This window comes from Lynx canadensis, chromosome D4, assembly GCF_007474595.2.
Source record: "Lynx canadensis isolate LIC74 chromosome D4, mLynCan4.pri.v2, whole genome shotgun sequence".
Lineage (NCBI taxonomy): Eukaryota > Metazoa > Chordata > Mammalia > Carnivora > Felidae > Lynx > Lynx canadensis.
This window is the reverse complement of record NC_044315.2, coordinates 75,910,728-75,928,891: the sequence shown is the minus strand read 5'-3', so window position 1 is coordinate 75,928,891 and position 18,164 is coordinate 75,910,728. Positions and strand designations below refer to the sequence as shown.

The window sequence follows — 18,164 nt, the reverse complement described above, 5'->3', positions numbered from 1 at the left end:
TCCAGGAGCCATTATAAAATCCAAGGTCTCAAGTACCTAGAGGAACTACAAGCCTCTGAGGTTGTGAACTACATTTGCTGTAACCCAGTCAAGGTGCAGGGCAGATTAGAGGTGCTCCTTTGGGGCTGGTGACAGAGAATGCCACCCAGAATTCCAGATGCCCAGGGCTGGGAGTCTATCTCATCCAAAGGTTGCAAGCCAACGGCTTCCAGGCTACACAACCCACAGAAATGTTCGGTTTGGCACACAAAGTGCTTAACAGAAGTCAAAATTATTTGCCAGTATTTTTTAAAAAATTAAGAGATTTTACATTTTAAAGACTCCAGATTTCTTATTTTTTCTCAAGAAAAAGTGGAAACTCTAGCCGTACTAGGCATACATTTCCACACTGCCACACTTGGCTAGAGAGCCCCCTTGGGAAGCAGGATGTTTTCCAGAGTTCACCACTGTCTCTACCATTCCCTGCAGTCTCTCCAGCACCGGAGCCAAGAGACATTTCCATCTGTCATTGAGTTTGTATCATCTCATTTATTAGAGGAGAGGAAGATTTCTCCCTATCTTCCATATCCCTGTCGCTTCCAAAAGTGGGGGGTGGGGGTGGGGGTGTGGGGGCTTTCAAAGGAAAGAACTTTAAAAAAAAATGAAGGGACACAGTGTTCTTGTTTTTGAAAGTAAAACTAAACATTTTAGTACACCTGAAACTAATATAATTTTATATGTCAATTATACCTCAATAAAAAGGAATAAGAAACCCCCAGTAGAAGTTATCTCATTGGTGCAGCCATTGCCTGGCATGGGGAGGGGATGATCTTTGGGGAGTCACAGACCCTGACCTGGGTAGTGGTTTCAGGAGTGGCCGCAAACATACAAATTTCTCAAATCTCTTGCTAAGGATCAGCATATATGTTCAATCTCGGTAAGAAAAACTTCCAGCTGTATTTAAAAATTCTTATTTCTTAAGTTGGATAGTATGTACGTGGGCGTTTGATATATTTTCTTTAAGTCTGTCTATCTGAAATACGTAGAGTAAAACATTGCTACTACTATGAACAATATGACTAGGTATTTAATATACAGAACGATAGGCCTGGCCTGCTTCACCCATTTATCCTGCCTGCCTGGTTCCTGTGGGTGTTTGAGTTTGTGACTCTTGATCCAGGACCGTGTCTCATTCCACAGTTGGGGACACTGCAGCTTATAGAAATGATAGGATTTGTCCAAGGACACACAGCAAGAAGATGCCTGGGTTTACACTAGAACCTTGGTCACCTGACCCTGCAACCGTTAAGTATTTAGCGAAACCCGCTGTGTACTCAGCACTAAGGGCAGTACCGTTGTAAGCAAGATGACCATGGGCCTGCCCTTTGCAAAGGCCACTGTTCTGGTGCACTAGTCACATGCCCTCAGTGTTGAGATTCTACTCATCTAAGTGGGTACTGTTCTTGTCATACAGGCCAATACGTGTCAAGTACTTAAAATAGATCCTGTCATGTGGGCTCATGAGAGGCGGTAATGCCCGTCCCTTCCCAACATAGTGTGCGATGAGGGCAACTTGGAGAACCTGACGTCTGCCATGGGGGGAAGTCTTTACACCACTGTCATTAGCAAATGCTACAAGTCAGAGTTCTATACGGTTATTTTAGGGGGCGGAGGTGGAGGCAGTGGCGGGCAGCCAGTTGTTAACTATTTACCAGCACAGTCCCTGGCAAGCCATCGGTCAACGTTTTGCCTTTATTATCATTGTTATGCATTGAACAGAGACGGCACGGGTAGCTGGAGAAAACTGCATTAGACTGGCCGGGGTGTCTCTTCAATTTCTCTTAGGCAAGTGGCTTCCATCCCTGAGATGCCATTCACTCTCCGGGAAAAAACGGAGACACTAAGACCTACCTTACGGACTGTGTCAGGGGACGGGTGTAAGTAAAGGCTGACCCAGTGCCCGATTCACAGGAGGCGTCCATTAAACATCAGTCGTGGCCTCGCACATCCTCACCCGGGGACAAAGGTGACAGGAGTTGGAAAAGAGCCTGGCCCCCACCCATCTACCTTGTGCTGGCCCTGGGAGGCAGGCCTCAGAAAGCAGAGCTACCCAGGGCCTGCTCTGTTTCCACGTCGCTCTCGTCACACAAGGGGCAAGGGCGCAGCAGAGGCCAGCTTTTCTGCCGTATTCCTGGAAATCATCAATCTCTGCCCTTCACCCTCCTCCCTTTTTCTACCACATTTTTTTTTCCTCCTGGATAATGAGGCCTCCGGAGACCGGTGGAGGTCTGAACCTCGTTATGGCTCTCTCCGTAGGCCAGCATCAATAAAGGCCGGCAGACCAGGGAACTGGGTGGGGGTTGGGGCAGGCAGGCAGGCAGCGGGTGGGCAACTGGGGAAGGGGGGGACTTGCAGGCTTTCAAATCCCTGGATTTATTTCACAGTGAATTATAACTGAACTCTTTAGTGCCCAGGCTCACAGTGGGAAGGGTGGGAATTCACCCAGGGGGCAGAGCAAAGGCCTGAGTGGGAGCCGGGCCAGGGGAAACTGGTCTGAATCCCAGACAGAGAAGACCTCCGGTAGTGGGGCATGAGGGAGGTCTCCTGTGTCTGCTCTGTGGAGGAGTGTGATTCCCCTGCCTTTGGGTATGTGGAATCAGGGCAGGGCAGAGGGAGGGGAGGCATGGCAAGGCACGATCCCAGCTCTCATCCTTCGTGACCCTGGCCTCATCCCCTCCCTCTCTGCTGCTCAGTTTCTCCATCTGTACAATCAGGGGCCTGTGCTGGATCTCCAGCCTCCTTGAGATTCTGACCTGACGGTTCTGTGCGCGCCCCTGGGTGTGTAATGGCACACCAGCATCCACTGGGCATTCGGTGAGAATCTACACGGGGACTCTGGGTTCGCGATGGGGAAAGGCACGCTCAGGGCAGAAAACAGATGAGGAGCTTGAGGTTAGGGAGACAGAGCTGTCTCGGGTACGCATGGGAGAGTCAGGGGCAGATAGAGGGGCAAGAGCACGGGTGGGCGGGAGGCGGAACAAGGTGAGAGAGGTCTTGGGAGAGGCGAGAGAGAAACAGAGCGGAGACAGGGGCAGGGGGAAGGGACTACAGTTGGAGTTGGGGCAGAGGGCCGTAGGTGAGAAAGAGGAAGGAGAAGAACGCTGGGGTGCACGGGGGAGCAGGGCAGGCCGGCCCAGTCCAGTGCCAGCTCCACGGGCGGAGTGCTGAGTAAGCCCTCGCAATCACGCCCTCAGCTCATTTGAGAAACCGTACACCCGGTATCGGGTTCTGCCTAGCTATCCGGAGTGAGATCTGCAGCAGGACAGCAAGGCCTCCCCGCTCCACGGGAAGAAAGCCTGGCCGGGAGGGACATAGCCGAACATTGTCCTGCACGCCCTGCCTCCCTCCTTCACCTTCTCCAGGGTGAGCCAGTGCCCGGAACCGGTGCTACATGAGGCCCAGGATCCCCGCTGCCCTGGAGGGCAAGAGTAGGGTCCCGCAAAGCCTCTAGGGCCTCGGATAGATCAGGCGACGAGGGGGAGTGGCCAGCCCCAAAGCGGGCCTGGGCAATGGCAGTGGGTGCCAGGAGGAGGCGCCTACGTGGCCTTCTGGCCAGGATCATGCCAGCTTGGCACTGTGGGAAGAGCACCGCACTTGGACTCAGGCTTGGGTTCGAGCCCTCGCACTCCTGAGAGCTCAGTGTCCAAAAGTAGGCGGTGGAGGCGATGCCATGCCCCCTGCTCCATCCAGCGATTCTGAGGTTTCAGTGCAGTCTTGTGTGCGGGGTGCTGGGCACGCGAACACAGTGGGTGCTTCATAAACGGTGGGTGTTACTAATTCCCATATTGCAGATTAACTGCTTTCCACCAAAGGAGGTAAGCATGGAGAAGGATCCCAGAAGTCTAGGCCATGGAATGTTGAAAGGCCTTCTAAGGGCTCGTCTAGAGAACCAGACTGCACCATCCTTAGCAGTACAGACTTCCCAGTCAGACATACATGGGTTTGTGAGCTGACTCTGCTTTCTGTGTGGTTCTTGGTGCCTCAGTTTCCTCATCTCTAAACTGGAGACATCAGTCCTCTTATTCCTAGGCTGTCATCAGGATTCAGTGGAGCAGGAAGTAAAAGGTCCTTCGGAGGGACCTGGAGAACTGACTGTGAACGGTTCCCACCCCACACGACAGGTGCGACAAGTCAATGATTCAACATATATACAAGGACTGATGCGGGCTGGGGGCATAGCGAGTGTCCAACAGGGTCACTGCCCTCCCCTCGCCACGGGGGGCGGCTCTGTCACTCACCTCCACCCGGGTGGGGTTCAGCCAGTGGGGGATGTCACGTACAGTCACGTTCACTGGCAGAATGATGGACTCGCTGTTGTGGTCCAGGCACGAGGCGACACACTCCGACCCTGAGGGGAAGCACAGTGTGAGGCCACAGCTCAGCCCCCAGTCCCCTGATGTCCACGGGCTGCTCTCATACAGGGCAGGCCCTGTCACTCTGGACTGGGCCACCCTGGCCTTGAGGGTCAGAGAAAGAAGGGAACTTCCAGCAGGGCAGCCTCTGGTCTCCCTGACTCTGCTCTCTTGTCTCCAATCTAGCCTGCACCCACCCACCACCATGTTTGTTGGCCCTGAGCCCAGTTGGGTCGTGCCCTTCCTCGTTTGAAAACTTTACAAGATTCCCCACAAGCAGGACAAAGTGCGATCCCCTTTGTCCAGCGTTCGTGGGCTCCCATGGTCCGGTCAATCTCATCTGCCATTAACCATCTTCACGCTTTGGGTGGGCCAGCCAGACTGCACTAGTTTTCCATCTGAGTCCTGCAACAACCCCTCGCCTCTATACCTCAGCTCCCATTCACCCCTTCTCCTGAATCACCCCCATCTGCCTACTCAAGGTCAAATCCCATCAGTTCTTCATGGCTCAGTTCAAATCCTCTGAGCAGCTTGCCCTGATTTTTGCACCTGAGTGAGAGCAGTGTGCTCTCATCATTGCTGAGCAATGATGAGTCTCTCAGTGCGGGCCTTACCCCCTCCCTGTGCCTACCTTTCCGCAGTTACAGTGATGCCCTGGATGGGCAGGGATGAGGGTGACTCATCCGTGAGCCTAGCCCAGTGCCTGGTAAGCCATCAGCCCAGCACATGGTGAGCCCATGAATGCAGCACAGCCTCTTAACCCCTCGCTTTCTGCTCGCACAAGGCTTGCACACATGCCTCCCGAGCCGTGCCTTCAAGACCCTTCACACTCTTCTTCAACTAATGCACTACTTATGGCCCTTTGGACCTCAACCCAAGTGCCACCTGCTCCGAGAGGCCCTCCCTGCTTTCCTGACAGGCCAGACCCTCTGACAGGCACTATGCCAGCGTGTGTCATGGCTTGGTGACTGTTGTATCAATGGCTTTCTCCCCTGACGGACTGTAAACTCCTGAGCCCTCTCTGTGCTCCACATTCCATGCCCAGAGCCTGGCACTGTGCATGGCAGATGGTGGGCACTCAGCAAGTATGTGTGGAATGAGCGGAAGAGACAGGAAGTGAGTGCGTAGACAGACAAGGAACTGAGTGAGTGAGTGAATGGGATGGTGAGTAAACGATCAGTAGGCATTCTGGTATCTTATGAAGGAGGAAGTAGGTACACAGATGGAGGATTGCATGGATAAAAGACTGGGTACCTGGATAAGGGAATGACAAAATGAATCAGGTAGCTGGTGAAGGCACTGGTGATGAACTGGAACAGGGTGGTGCTCCACAGAAACCCTCGGTTCAGGGACTTCACAGGTGAAGACAGCTGACATCAAGCTGTGGCTTGGTTGCCAAGTTGACTATAATTTGGTACATTGATTCTCTGCCCTGACCTCATGCATTCTGGAGTCTCCTGAAAATCAAGCCTATCCCATGAGATGTCTCCATGACTCTCAAATGGTGCTCATCCATGTGGGCAAAGAACGGACATGTCAGAATCTGACCAAGGCCCTAAGGAGGTCATTCCTCCAGCTTACTGCCAGGACCACCCTTGAATATTAAGTGAATCACAAGAGACAACCAACTCTATTCTGTTAGCCACTCTATAGACTCCCTTCCACGTATGTGGGTGGGTGGGTAAGGGTGATGTCTGAATGTGTATAATACACACACACACACACACACACACACTTTATATATATATATTTTATCTACCAGTTCCCTTTTTAATGTCATTTTGTAGTCCTCTTTAGTGCAGAAGACTCACAAGGACTGAAGAGGGGGGTGACAGCAGGTCTAGGACAGTGTTTACAACCTCTTCTCTTTAAACACAGGGACACTGAACCCAGAAGTGGGGGCAGATTCCTGGCCAGGCAGGTGGTTGTCATAGGTCACTCATCCTCCTGAATATCCAGCCCGTGCGATGGGTCGTCATCACACCCAAGTCTCAGGTTAGACCAGTGCACAGAGCTCAGGCTACAGAGAAGGTGGTTAGAGGCCCAAGAATTAAAACCCACATCCCTCTGCCTTCCAAGTCCAGTGATAGATACAGACCAAGAGAGGAAAGAGAAAGGAAGGCAGAGGAGAGAAAAGAAATGGGGAGGGGATGCAAAAGTACCAAAAAGACGAGTGATGGGAAAAGGGGACAAGTCACTAAGCAGTTGGAGAAACTCAGTGCTGTGTGTCTGTCGTGAGTTCACGTTCTAAAGGAGCTTCTAGAAAGCAAGGCAGAAGTGAGGCTGTGATGATAAAATCTTCTTCTGCGAAAGCAAGAGGCCGCCTCTGAGGGAAAGACAAAGGCTATCTTATCCCAAGAGGGGGAAAAGGGGGAAAAGGGGGAAAATATGGTCAAGACAGGAGGCCACCACTGCCCTCCCCTTCTCCGCAGCTCCCTCCTCTGTGTTCCCCTCCCCTCCCCACAGTGCTAGGGCTTTAGGACCAGGCTGCTGTGTTGTGATATATGAAACCGAACTGGCATCCTTACAGAGGGTGATCTCACCAGGCCCCTGCCTGTAGCAACTTTCTGAGGGCTCCTAACTGCCACAGAAGCCTGCCTGTGTTGAGTGGGAGGGGGTCCAGAGCGAGCTCCTCTGGGTGGTGCCAGAATGTGCCCCCCAGTGCCTAAGCCCCTGTGATGGGATACACCCCTCACCCCTGATTACAAGGCCTTTGATCAAATCCCCTCCTCGTGAGGCGGGCTCTCCCCAGGGAGGGGCTCAACCTGGGAATCTGATGTGGGGGCCTTTGCAGGTGGGGAAGGGCAGGGACCTGGAGGTTTCCCTCCTTCCCAATCGTTATCTCCCAGTGTCCCACACTGCTTTTTTTTTTAGCTCCCCCATATCCCCCCAGCCACCCTGGATCACCATATTCCTTAAAGGGGCATCAGCATGGCAATGGGGACATGGGTACTTGGAAGGGAGGGACATTCAGGTTCTAGTGTCATACCAACTTCTTTCCCTTTCTGCTTCATCACAAAAAAGCTCCGTGGGCAAAGGAATAGTACTGCCACACCTCTGCCTACCTCTAGCTAGGTAAGCAGAGAGCCAGGTGATGTGTGGTTGTGGCATGGGAATGCAGTGTATGTCCCGAGTGGCCACAGGATGTGTCTGTGTACATGTGTGAGTTATGTTTGCCTTCCGCACATCTTTATGTTTCAGAGCATAAGATGCGTCTGTGCTTGTGATGTGTGTGTAATTATGTCACAGGTGTGTACATGCTATGTGTAGCTCTGTGTGTGTGTGTGTGTGTGTGTGTGTGTGTGTGTGTGTGTGTAGGTGACAAGTTGATGCACTTATCTGGCTAAAGTGTACATGCCAAGCATGAGTTTATGATGTATGTGCTTGGGTCTATGTTTGGTCATTAAGCATTTGTGCTTGTGTTTATTTTTGCATGTGTGAATATATTTGAACGTATCAGTGGATGTAGACATGCAGGAAGTCTGTTTTTATGAGTTTTCTTAATGTTTATTTTTGAGAGAGAGAGAGAGAGAGAGAGAAAGAGGAGAGACAGAGCATGAGCGGGGGAGGGGCAGAGAGAGAGGGAAACACAGAATCCACAGCAGACTCCAGGCTCTGATCTGTCAGCACAGAGCCGACACAGGGCTCAAACGCATGGACCATGAGATCATGACCTGAGCTGAAGTCAGATGCTTAACCAACTGAGCTACCCAGGACCCCCTATAAGTTTTGTTTTTTTTTTTTTTAAATAAAAGTCACTTAATCAAAAGATTTCCTCCCAGGGCCACTTAATACCAGTCCTGAGTATCACTGAATATTCACTTGTATACACTGAGTTGGGGGTGGGACCCCATCACAGACATATGTGTCTAGAATCCCGCACACCCATCAGGACTGATGGACAGAAGAAAGCATTGGCCTCAGGGTGGAACAGCCACTGTTACTGACCATTGCTACACCTGTTGCCCCAACCATCCTGAACGCCTATATTGGCAGACCCACAAGATGCCACCTCTCTGCAGCCATCCTGGTCAGGGTCCTTTGGGTTGGTGCCTCTGTAGAAACTTACAGTACCTTTAGAATCATCAGAGAGAGCAACCATGCGCTCAGAGGTACTCTCACCAAGTTCTCTGGACCAAATGCAGGAATGCTGATCCCTACTCTACATTTAGGTGAAGAATTGACATGCACTCTCAGGCTCTGTGTTTCCATCTTTGAAAGGTGATCGGGCCCCATACACCTCCCCTCTCCCACCACGGGCCTCGCTTCTGGACAAGAAGTGACAGCTCCCGTCGTGCTGGGTGTAGAACTTGTTGGCTCTGTGTAACTGGGAGTGACTGTGTGCAGGATAACCTTCTGCTCCAGACATCCCTGGTGATTATCCCATAAATCACACTGGCCATGAGAAAGAACATCCAATTCCCTGGGCTTTTCATCATGGTCAATTAGGGAATCAGCCCAAGAGGTCAGCATCACCGCCCTTAGCTGAGGTCAGACTCAATGCACGCTCCAGTTCCCCAGAAAGCCTCGGAGTCGGTGATTAATGCATCCATCCAGGCACCTGGTTTCAACCAGGCAAATCCCTGGCATCAAACCCCAGGTTGTCTCTTCTCACTGTGAGCGCTCTGTGAGCTCGCCTATCACCACGCAAATCATATTCTGAAAATGCTATTTATCTTTCCAGTTGGAGGCAACTGGGATGCCACGGAAAGAACTCAGGCTTTGGAGTAGAAGAGCCCTCTGGATTCAGGGCATGTTCTATTATCCCTTCAAGTCCCAGTTTCCTCATATGTCAAAGGTCATTGGGCAGATAAGATATGGTGCCTCTACACCTTTTGGGATGAGCACTGGGTGTTGTATGGAAACCAATTTGTCAATAAACTTCATATAAAAAAAAAAAAAAAAAAAAAAAAAAAAAAAAAAAGATATGGTGCCTCTATAAAGTGCTTGATGCAGGGCCTGGCCCATAGTAGGTACTCATGAATGATGAATATTATGCAAAATTTCAGATTCCAGATAAAAAGGCAGCTAGGACCACCATTGCTTTCCCAAATGTGATAGGTGCTTCCACATCTCCTTCCCTTTGCCACATAGTTTCTTCTGTCTGGAATGCCATTTCCCACCCAACAAGCTCTTGCAAATGCCTGGGTAAGCATCCCTTCCTCTGAGAGCCCCCTCTGTCTCCTGATTCTGCGGTCAGCTCTTCTGTATTCCAGGAAGACCCTACTCACCACTGTTTCTCTAACATTCGTGCCTTTTACTCTTTCTGGGAGCAAGGACCTGGTCCCTCTCATCTTTGTTTCCCCCTTACAGGGCCTCACGAGGTAGAGGTGCCCAGTCATCCAGCGAGGCACCAGCCCCAGGTTGCCAGAAGGATCTGCCCCTCCCGCTCGCACCATCACACACACACACACCGTACCGATGGCGTAGCCGTCCGGGCACTGCAGTTTGAGGTTGCTGTTGAGCTGGTCTGGGGCCGAGCACTGGCCTTGCATCTCCTGGCAGATGTGGAAGGAGCCGCTCCAGGTGCCATCTTTCCGGCAGTGGATGACGTTGCTCCCATGTCCCTGAACACCACGCAAGAACAGTCAGGATGACCAACAGGGATGACCACCCTCAACATCATAAGCCCCTCAACAGAAACGAGGAGACTGCTCCTTATCTCCCAGAGCCCTAGAAGTGTTCCACAACCAGTTTCTGAACCATGTACAAAACCCAATCACCCTGAACTAGAGGCACTGTTCACATCTCCATTTTACAGATGGGGAAACTGAGGACTCCGTGCAGAAAGAAGCTTGCTCAAAGCCCCCCAGAGAGCCCATGGAGCCCATCTCCCAGGTTTCCTATGTCCTAGCTTCAAGCTCTTTCAGAGATTTGTCAGAGGGATTTGTTTTGTGTGTTGATCTTTTTTTTTATAACTGAGAAGGTAGGGGACCAAATGCTCCCTAACTCATACAGCAAGGAAGAACATGGGTCCTAGGGCTGTTCGTGAGAAGGTAGCCACAGAGCAAAGCTTACTTAATCTCAGCCAGTGAGAAAGTACCCCATGTCAGGGCTCTGCCACATGCTAACTTGGCAGGCGAGAAACTTTTTCTTCCTGGACACTGCCTTCCTCTCTTTTGCCTTCCCTTCCTTCCTTTTGCTCCATTCCATTGCATTCCAGCAACAATGGCACCAGGAGGGTGGTGTGGGGATACTTCTATCTGTGCCCTCCATCAACTCTTTAAAACAGGCACAACACAGTTTCTCAACCCTCTGCAAGGTGGTAGGCAAATGCAGCTTGCAGACATGGTCCTTTCTCTGAGCCCCCTTTCAAAGTCTGGGCTTCTAATGGGAGGTCCAGCTCTGTGGAAATGTCAGACCTTCCCCTGAAGCCAAGCACCATTTCTTAGTGCCCAGACTGTGTGGGGTCCAAATGTGAAGTGAGCCAGTATCTGCCACAGTGAGACAGTCATGTCCGTGTGACCGTGCTCGGTAGCAGTGCCGTGAGCACGTGGGGAGAGTAATTTTGGTTGTGAAGGGCAAGCAGGGAGGGCCCCGGAGAGGAAGTGATATATGGAAAGGAGTTTTCAAGGATGCATTGAATCACAGGCAGAACAGGGATGGAAAGACTTTTCTGGAAGGCCAAAGGGCATGCGCAAATGCAAGGAAGTACAGTGAGCAACAGACAGCTCCCCAAGGTTTCTCATCCTGTGATCCAAGAGAGGAGGAGTTGGTAGGGCAGAAGCAGAGTGTGGCTTCAATGTCAGCTTATGGAGTTTGGACTCTGTCCCTTGAGAATGGAGAACCATGAGTGGTTTCTGGACGGGGGGTCCTTCCATCTGAGAATACACTGTACATTCTCTCCCTCTTTCTTTTTTTTAAAAGTGTTTATTTGTTTACTTTGAGAGAGAGAGAGAGAAAGAGAAAGAGAGTGCACACGGGAGAGAGGCAGAACAAGAGGGAGAGAGAGAATCCCAAGCAGGCTTTACGCTGTAAGCGTGGAGACAGACACAGGACTCGATGCCACGAACCATGAGATCATGACCTGAGCCAAAGTCACGAGTCAGATACTTAGCTGACTGAGCCACCCAGGTGCCCTGTTCTCTCCCTCTTTCAAGCTTTTGATCAGAAGAGAAACTCTGTATGAGGCCAGAGGAGCTGATCATGCTCTACCAATGTGAAAACCTATGCAACGGCTCCTGTGCCCTTTAGCCGCCATTCAAACTCTGGTGTCTGGCCTCCAGAGCCCCCACAGCCTTAACCTTGGCTAATTCTCCATGCTCTCGCTCCCTACAATGTCACCACCAACCTTGAACTTTGGTTTAAATCACCTGCATTCTCAAATGCACCATAGCTATTTCACAACACCATGCCTCTGTACTCACGGGCCTTCTGGCTGCTTTGTTTCCCTCCCCACCCCAGCACCTTGTCTGGCACAAACTATCGTGTCCTAGTGCTGCTCCAACTCTGCAGAGTGTGCTACTCAACGTCTCTGCCATGCACTGCCTTGTTGTTTATCATCTGTTCCCACCCAGATGATGAACTCCCTCAAGGCCCAAGACGGTTCCCCACTCGTCCCTGCATCCTCAGGGCCTTTCCACAACTTCTAATAGGTCCTGATAATTTGGTCCATTCATTCATCACTCAGTAGATATTTTTGCTCACTCAAGAACTATCTGTTTAGGGGCACGTGGGTGGCTCAGTCGGTAAAGCATCTGACTCTTGATTTTGGCTCAGGGCAGATCCCAGGGTCATGGGATCGAGCCCTGCATCGGGTTCCTGTGCTCAGCATGGAGTCTGCTTAGGATTTTCTCTCTCTCCCTCTGCCCTCTGCCCCCTCTCCCCAGCTCGTGTGCGCTCTCTCTCTCTCAAAAACAAAACAACAACAAAAAAGAACTATCTGTTTAACAAAAGAAAAGATGTGGCGAATCGTAGAGAGTTATGGAATGAATTTGTTTAATAAGCAAGAGCATAAATGAATGTGTGGGTGAGGAAATAAATGCATAAGTGAGCAAACGAAGAAATGGGTGAATTAGGGAATAAATGAATGAGTGCGTGTATAAGGAAATGAATAAGCTCTTTCAAAGAGCTGATGCAGGCTGAGGCTACCCTGTCTGAGAAAACAGCTGCAAGGAGACAGGATTCAGAAGAGAAAGGGGGTGGCGGCGGTGGGGGGGGGGCTCTCTTGGCCTCTCATGGGTCTTTCCAAATGCAGTGGGAACCTCTGTGGCCCCGGGAGAAGGGTGGCCCATCCCAAGCATGCAGCTGTGGGACGACTCACAGAGTCCACCCCCAGAGATTGTGTGTGACATCAGGGAAAGTTTAGGCAGCTTCATGTGGCTTCAGAGAACCGACTCTCCCTCCCGGAGCCCCAAGCCCCAGGCCCCATGATTCTGCTGGGCCCTCGGGGGAGTAGGGAATTGACCCCAATTTCCTGGAGCCTTGGCCTGGGCCTGTGATGCATTTGGCCTCCAGCCCCCGAAGGGCTGCAGACCTCAGCACTACGTGGGCCAGAGTTGGCTGGGGACCTCGGTTTGCAGCAGAGAACGTATTAGAACTAGCTGGAATCTGCTCAGGGAATTTCGCCATAGAGAAATCCACTATAGAAGGCTCTACCATAGAAGGTGGGAACATAAAGGTACTGGTGTTGCTGCCTCCAGCCCCTCTCCCTCCTGCCCAGCTCATCGGGCACTTTCTACTGCTGACTAAATATGCTTTAAAGAAAAAAGAAAAAAAAGATGACAACCTTCTGCTAAGACACCTTAGACTTCCAAACAAGGCATACTTGTGGGCTGGCACTCCAGGGCCTCCAGAGCGGAACCCAGATGACAAGTCTAGCCCCATCTCTTGCTATGCACCTGTCTTTTCCTTCTAGTCTCACATTCCTCTTGCTTCCCACCTCCACATCTTTGTCTTTGCCGAGTCCCCTGCACAGCAGACTTCCCGGAGCCTTTCTGGATTTCCACATTCTCTTTTAGGACTAGATCTTGGTGCACTCGGCGCTTACCTACCAGCTAGGACAGAGCCTCAGAATTAACCCTTGATGTTAAGTCTATTGTGACCATGGAAGACTGGACATTGAGGATACAATCTGATAGAACCAAAGACCGCTGGGCAAGAAGCCTGCTGGGTACACTTGGTTCTGAATGCACAATTCCGAATGCTAAAGTGAAATTGCTTCCAAGAGGGCTGAGCATCCCTCAGCAAAACATTTTGCCTCTCTGTGCCTTTGTATAAATCTATCTGTATAAAAGCATGTGTGGCTCTCTCAAAGTCTCTTTAGCCACAGGGGCCCCGGAAGGGCTGAAGGCATATCATAATTCTATTATCAAATACCCACCATGTGCCGAGTGTTTTACAGGCATTTCGAAATCCTTTTAACGACATAGTAGAGTAGAAATTATATTCCTGCTACAGATTTGGAAACTGAGGTTTAGCTAGCAAGTGAAAAAGTGAGTTTTTAAATGCCACTGTAATGGTCAGGAGCATGAACTCAAGCCAAATTCAAGCCAACTATGGAGATTTAAATCCCAGCCCTGTAACTTCCTATCCATGGTTATTTAGGGAAGTTCCTTAACCTATGTCCCTTAATTTTCTCAGCTACTAAATGGGCATGGGGTCCACTACCTGACACAATCATCATGAGGACCAAGTAAGTTAGATTATGGGAAGTATTTAGAGCTTAAACACACACTGGGGCTCTCTGTCACCTAAGGCTCAGGGCCACTCTGTTCCGCTATATCTAGGGTGACTTCAGAATCAACCCAAGCATCCCCAACATCTTAGAAGTGGCAGCAGCCACAGCAGGAAGGCAGCATGCATGCCCAAGTCATGGAGATTGCCAGTGTCAGAGCTGGGTCTCCTGACTATAAGCCTCTGTGCCTGTACTGCAATGGAGGGGAGAGGCAGGTGGGGGAGGCGAGATGAGGAGAGGGGGAGAATCAGATTTCTTCTCCTTAGCAGAGATGGGAATAGACAAAATAATGGCAGAGAGACACATGGCAGCCTCAGAGCAGGACAGAACCAGGCTGTACAGATGGGACATAAAGAGCTAAAGCCTTGGAGGCAGGCTGACCTAATAACGGGAATCTCAGGTCCACCACTCTTAGCTATATAACAGAGAGAGAACCACCTTACCTTATGGGACCTCAGCCTCCTCATCTACAAAATGGGGCAGCAATGCCAGACTGATGCTGTGGGGCTTAAATAATGTGTCCATGTAGAGCACTCAGCCCAGGGACTAGCAAGTAATAAATGCTTAATAAACCGCTGCTATTAATTACTTGCCTCCGTCCCCAGGCAATGCGTTGCCCTTATATGCACATTGCATCTTCCAGGTAAGGTACAAGGGTGACATGTAGCCCTTTGTGTAGGAGGAAGGATGGGCAGAAAATCTGGTATGTGTCATGCCTTGGTTAGGAGATCGGAGACTTTAAGTTCTGACTCTGCTAGTGACTTGCTGTGTGACTCGAGGCAAGTCCCTTCCCTTCTCTGGCTCCAGTGGCCCCATCTGTAAAATAAGCGGGCTGCAGTGGGGGATCTCCTAGGTCTTGTCCACCTCCTGTGAAGTTTCTAACTTCCTCTAGGAAGCCCAGAGTGCCTAAGCAAGAATTTCACAAGGCTCAGCCTAAAAGCCGCCCCTGCTTGGAGAGGCACTGTGCATGCAAGAACTGTGCTGTATCCAACAGCAGAGCCCATAAAGGCAGGAGCCAGATGCATACCACTAGTGGCAGAAAGGCTTTCACAGCCACCTCTGTGACCCATGTGATGAACTGGGTGCATCACTGATTCTACCCCCACCCTTCCGGTCTTGCTCCTCCCGAGCCACTGAAAGCCCCGTGAAGAGCATTACTTGGTCGACAAGCACCTTTAGTCTCTCCCTCCCCTGCTGCGGGCCCTGTGCAGGCATCTGCCACAGACTCTGTCCCTCCTCCCCTAATCACCTGCAAATTCCCCACAGTGCTTCTCTGCAAAACTGGGCCTGAGTTATCACCTTGGACAGCTCAGGAACATCTGAGCTGGATTAAATGTTGGGACACTTAGCACTTCTCCCCAGCTGTCTGGGGATGGAGTTCTTGCCCTTTGGCACTAGCCTGCCCTGGAAATGTTCGGGGGTAGTGGGAAGAACAGGGCTGTGGGGCCCGTCAACACCGCCCACTCACTCGTAACTATGGACGAGAACTTAGCCTCCTAGCCTTCTTTCCTCATTGGAAGAAGGGGATGGTGTTTCTTCTTCAAATGTTTGTTGTGAGTTGTCGAAATGAATGAAAGTCTGGGGCACCTGTCTGGCATCCTGGAAACACTTTAAAAAGCTGTTATTACCAAGGTTCTCGGTCATGGTTCACAGGAATAATAACGCTATAAATTTGAGAGCTGAACTGTCCAATATGGTAGCTACTAGTGTGACTGTTTGCATTTAAATTTGAACCATTTGAAATTAAATAAAGTGTAAAACTTGGTCACTCAGTCACTCCAGCCATATTTCAAGTACTCCATAGCCAGATGTGACCAGTGGCCGCCATATCTCAAAGCACAGATAGGGACTATCTTCATCATAGCAGAAAGTTCTACCGGGCATTGCTAGGCTAGAGAGCCTATATATTCTACAGTTTATTTGAGCAAGAAATTGGGCTTCCCTATGGTTCACACCAATCTCCCCACCCCACATTCTGGTTTCATGCGTGATAGATGCCGCCCTCTCTGACTTCCTGGGGCTTGCCTCCCACAGAGGGATAACTTTCAAGATATTGCCTTTGTTTCCAGATTCTATAGGAGCCCACATGGAGCATCAGGGATTCTCCCCACTAGAAGTGACCTCAAAGGAAGGTGTTTGTGGTCTGTGCCTTCCCCAGGGCTGCCATATGTGGTGACACAGGCTGTGTACTGTACAATTTCAGGGTGGCACTCGTAGGCATACTGTACTTTTACTATCTCATGTAATCCAGACAAACTATGAGTCATGAGAAAACTGACTCTTAAAGGATTAAACAACTTGCCCGGGTCCTCCCACGAGGAAGTGGTAAAGTCAGGATTTGAACTCAGAGTTCATCGTGGCTCCCAAGGCATAAATGAAGCAGAGGTTTTATTTGTTAATGTGCTTTTAGTGGCAGTGGGAGGGAGAACACGAACCTCCCCTATAGTAGTCTCTGTCCCTGCTGCCAGGATCTGGAACTTGTTTGGAAAGCAAAGAATTCCGACTCTATACAAGCTGTTTAATTCAAGATGCTCTGGGTCGTAGGTTTCTGCTGTGTTTACAGGCAGCAAGAGGGGATCTGAGGTGAATACTAGATTTGGCTCTCAGGCCCCTGGTCTGAGGGTAGAGGAAATTCATTTTCGGTACAAACTAGAAACGTCAATTGTATTAGGAGCCCATTTGGCACACGTCCCCTCATTCTTTGCGCCGACAGGCAATACCCTGCCCCTCCGCGTCTAGCCTCTCCACCGGTTGCCAAACAGAACTGCTTGAGTCGTCTGATAAATTTACATTTTCCTCTCCTTTAAATACAAACTGGCCATGAAAGGTACTTGGCAGGCCCCAGGCAGACTGGGTTCCAGTTTGATAACATGACCACGGCCAGAATATTATTTGGCTCAGCAGTTTGGGTAACTGTTAGCAACAGTTTTATGTAAGGGAGGGAGAGGGGAGCTGATCAGCCTGCATGAGGCCGGGGTAATCTCTGGCCTTTGCTTGTTCCTGCACTGGCTTCTGCTTCCCTGGCCGTCAAGGCTGGGAAGGATTTGGGTACACAGACGTCCACGGGTGTACTCTATGAAGGATTTTCAACTGGTGCCTGTTGGATTCAGTCTGTCTGCAGTTGGGAGGACCTGGACTCTGATTCTGACTCAGGTGACCCCAGCTGTGTCACCTGGGGTAGCTGACTGACTTCTCCCAGCGTGAGTTTTTCTCATTTAGAAAATAAGGAGATGGTTCTGGATGTTCACTGTGGCTCTTTCTCATAGCTTGACATTTCCTGAGCACTTACTAGGTGTCTGGCACTGTCCCAAGTGCTGAAAACTCAGGGAAGATTAAAGAGGTGGTCAAGGATTTCACAGCCTGGGGAGGGGGGCACCTGACATGAATTGCAGCACAGTATGGCCAGTGCTGGGGGGTGGGTGGGCTGGAGAACCCCAAGGAGGGACACTGAGCCCAACAGAAGGGATCTCAAGAAAGAGTTCCTGGGATTGATAGTCACCAGAGTGGGGGGATGGGCAGAACAGGTGAAGGGGAGTAGGGGGTACAGGCTTGAATAGTAAGTCACAGGGATAAGAGGTACAGCACAGGAAGTGTAGTCTATGGTAGTGTGATGGCATTGTAAGGTGACAGGTGATAGCTACACGTGTGGTGAGCACAGTGTGACATACAGACTTGTCGAATCACTATGTTGTACTCCTGCAACTAATATAACATCATGTGCCAATCATCCTTCAGTAAAAGGGGTTCCTGGAGGAATGGGTGCCTGAGCTGACCTGGGAAGGAAGATTAGAAGTGAGGCAGCTGGAAAAGGTAAGAGAAATTCTTTAACTGAGAATGCAGAGGTAAGAGGGAAAGCAGTCTCACTGATGATGGAGAGGACTCGAATCCACCCTGAGGAGCTGGGAGTTTATCCCACAGGGGATGAGGGTTACTGGTTCCAGAAGGGTTTTAAGCAGGGGAATCGTCGTGACAAGATCTATGCGCTGAACAAATCGCTCAGGCTGAAACGCAGAGAATGCGCTGGAGGGAGGCAGGGGGCTAAAAGCAGGGAGATGACCAGAAGGCTGCACATGGCCCAGGAAAGAGATGTCGATGGC

General features: G+C 50.5%; 1 protein-coding gene across 1 annotated transcript in view; it reads right to left on the bottom strand.

Moving 5' to 3' along the window:
- PAPPA (pappalysin 1) overlaps window positions 1–18,164 on the bottom strand; it is a 242,095-nt gene that overhangs the window by 25,249 nt on the left and 198,682 nt on the right. Inside the window, exons 18-19 of the mRNA XM_030294042.1 lie at window positions 9,811–9,958; window positions 4,278–4,387 (exon numbers count right to left, since the gene is read on the bottom strand). Of these exons, the coding sequence (XP_030149902.1) occupies window positions 4,278–4,387; window positions 9,811–9,958 (258 nt within the window). The remainder of the gene's footprint in view (window positions 1–4,277; window positions 4,388–9,810; window positions 9,959–18,164) is intronic.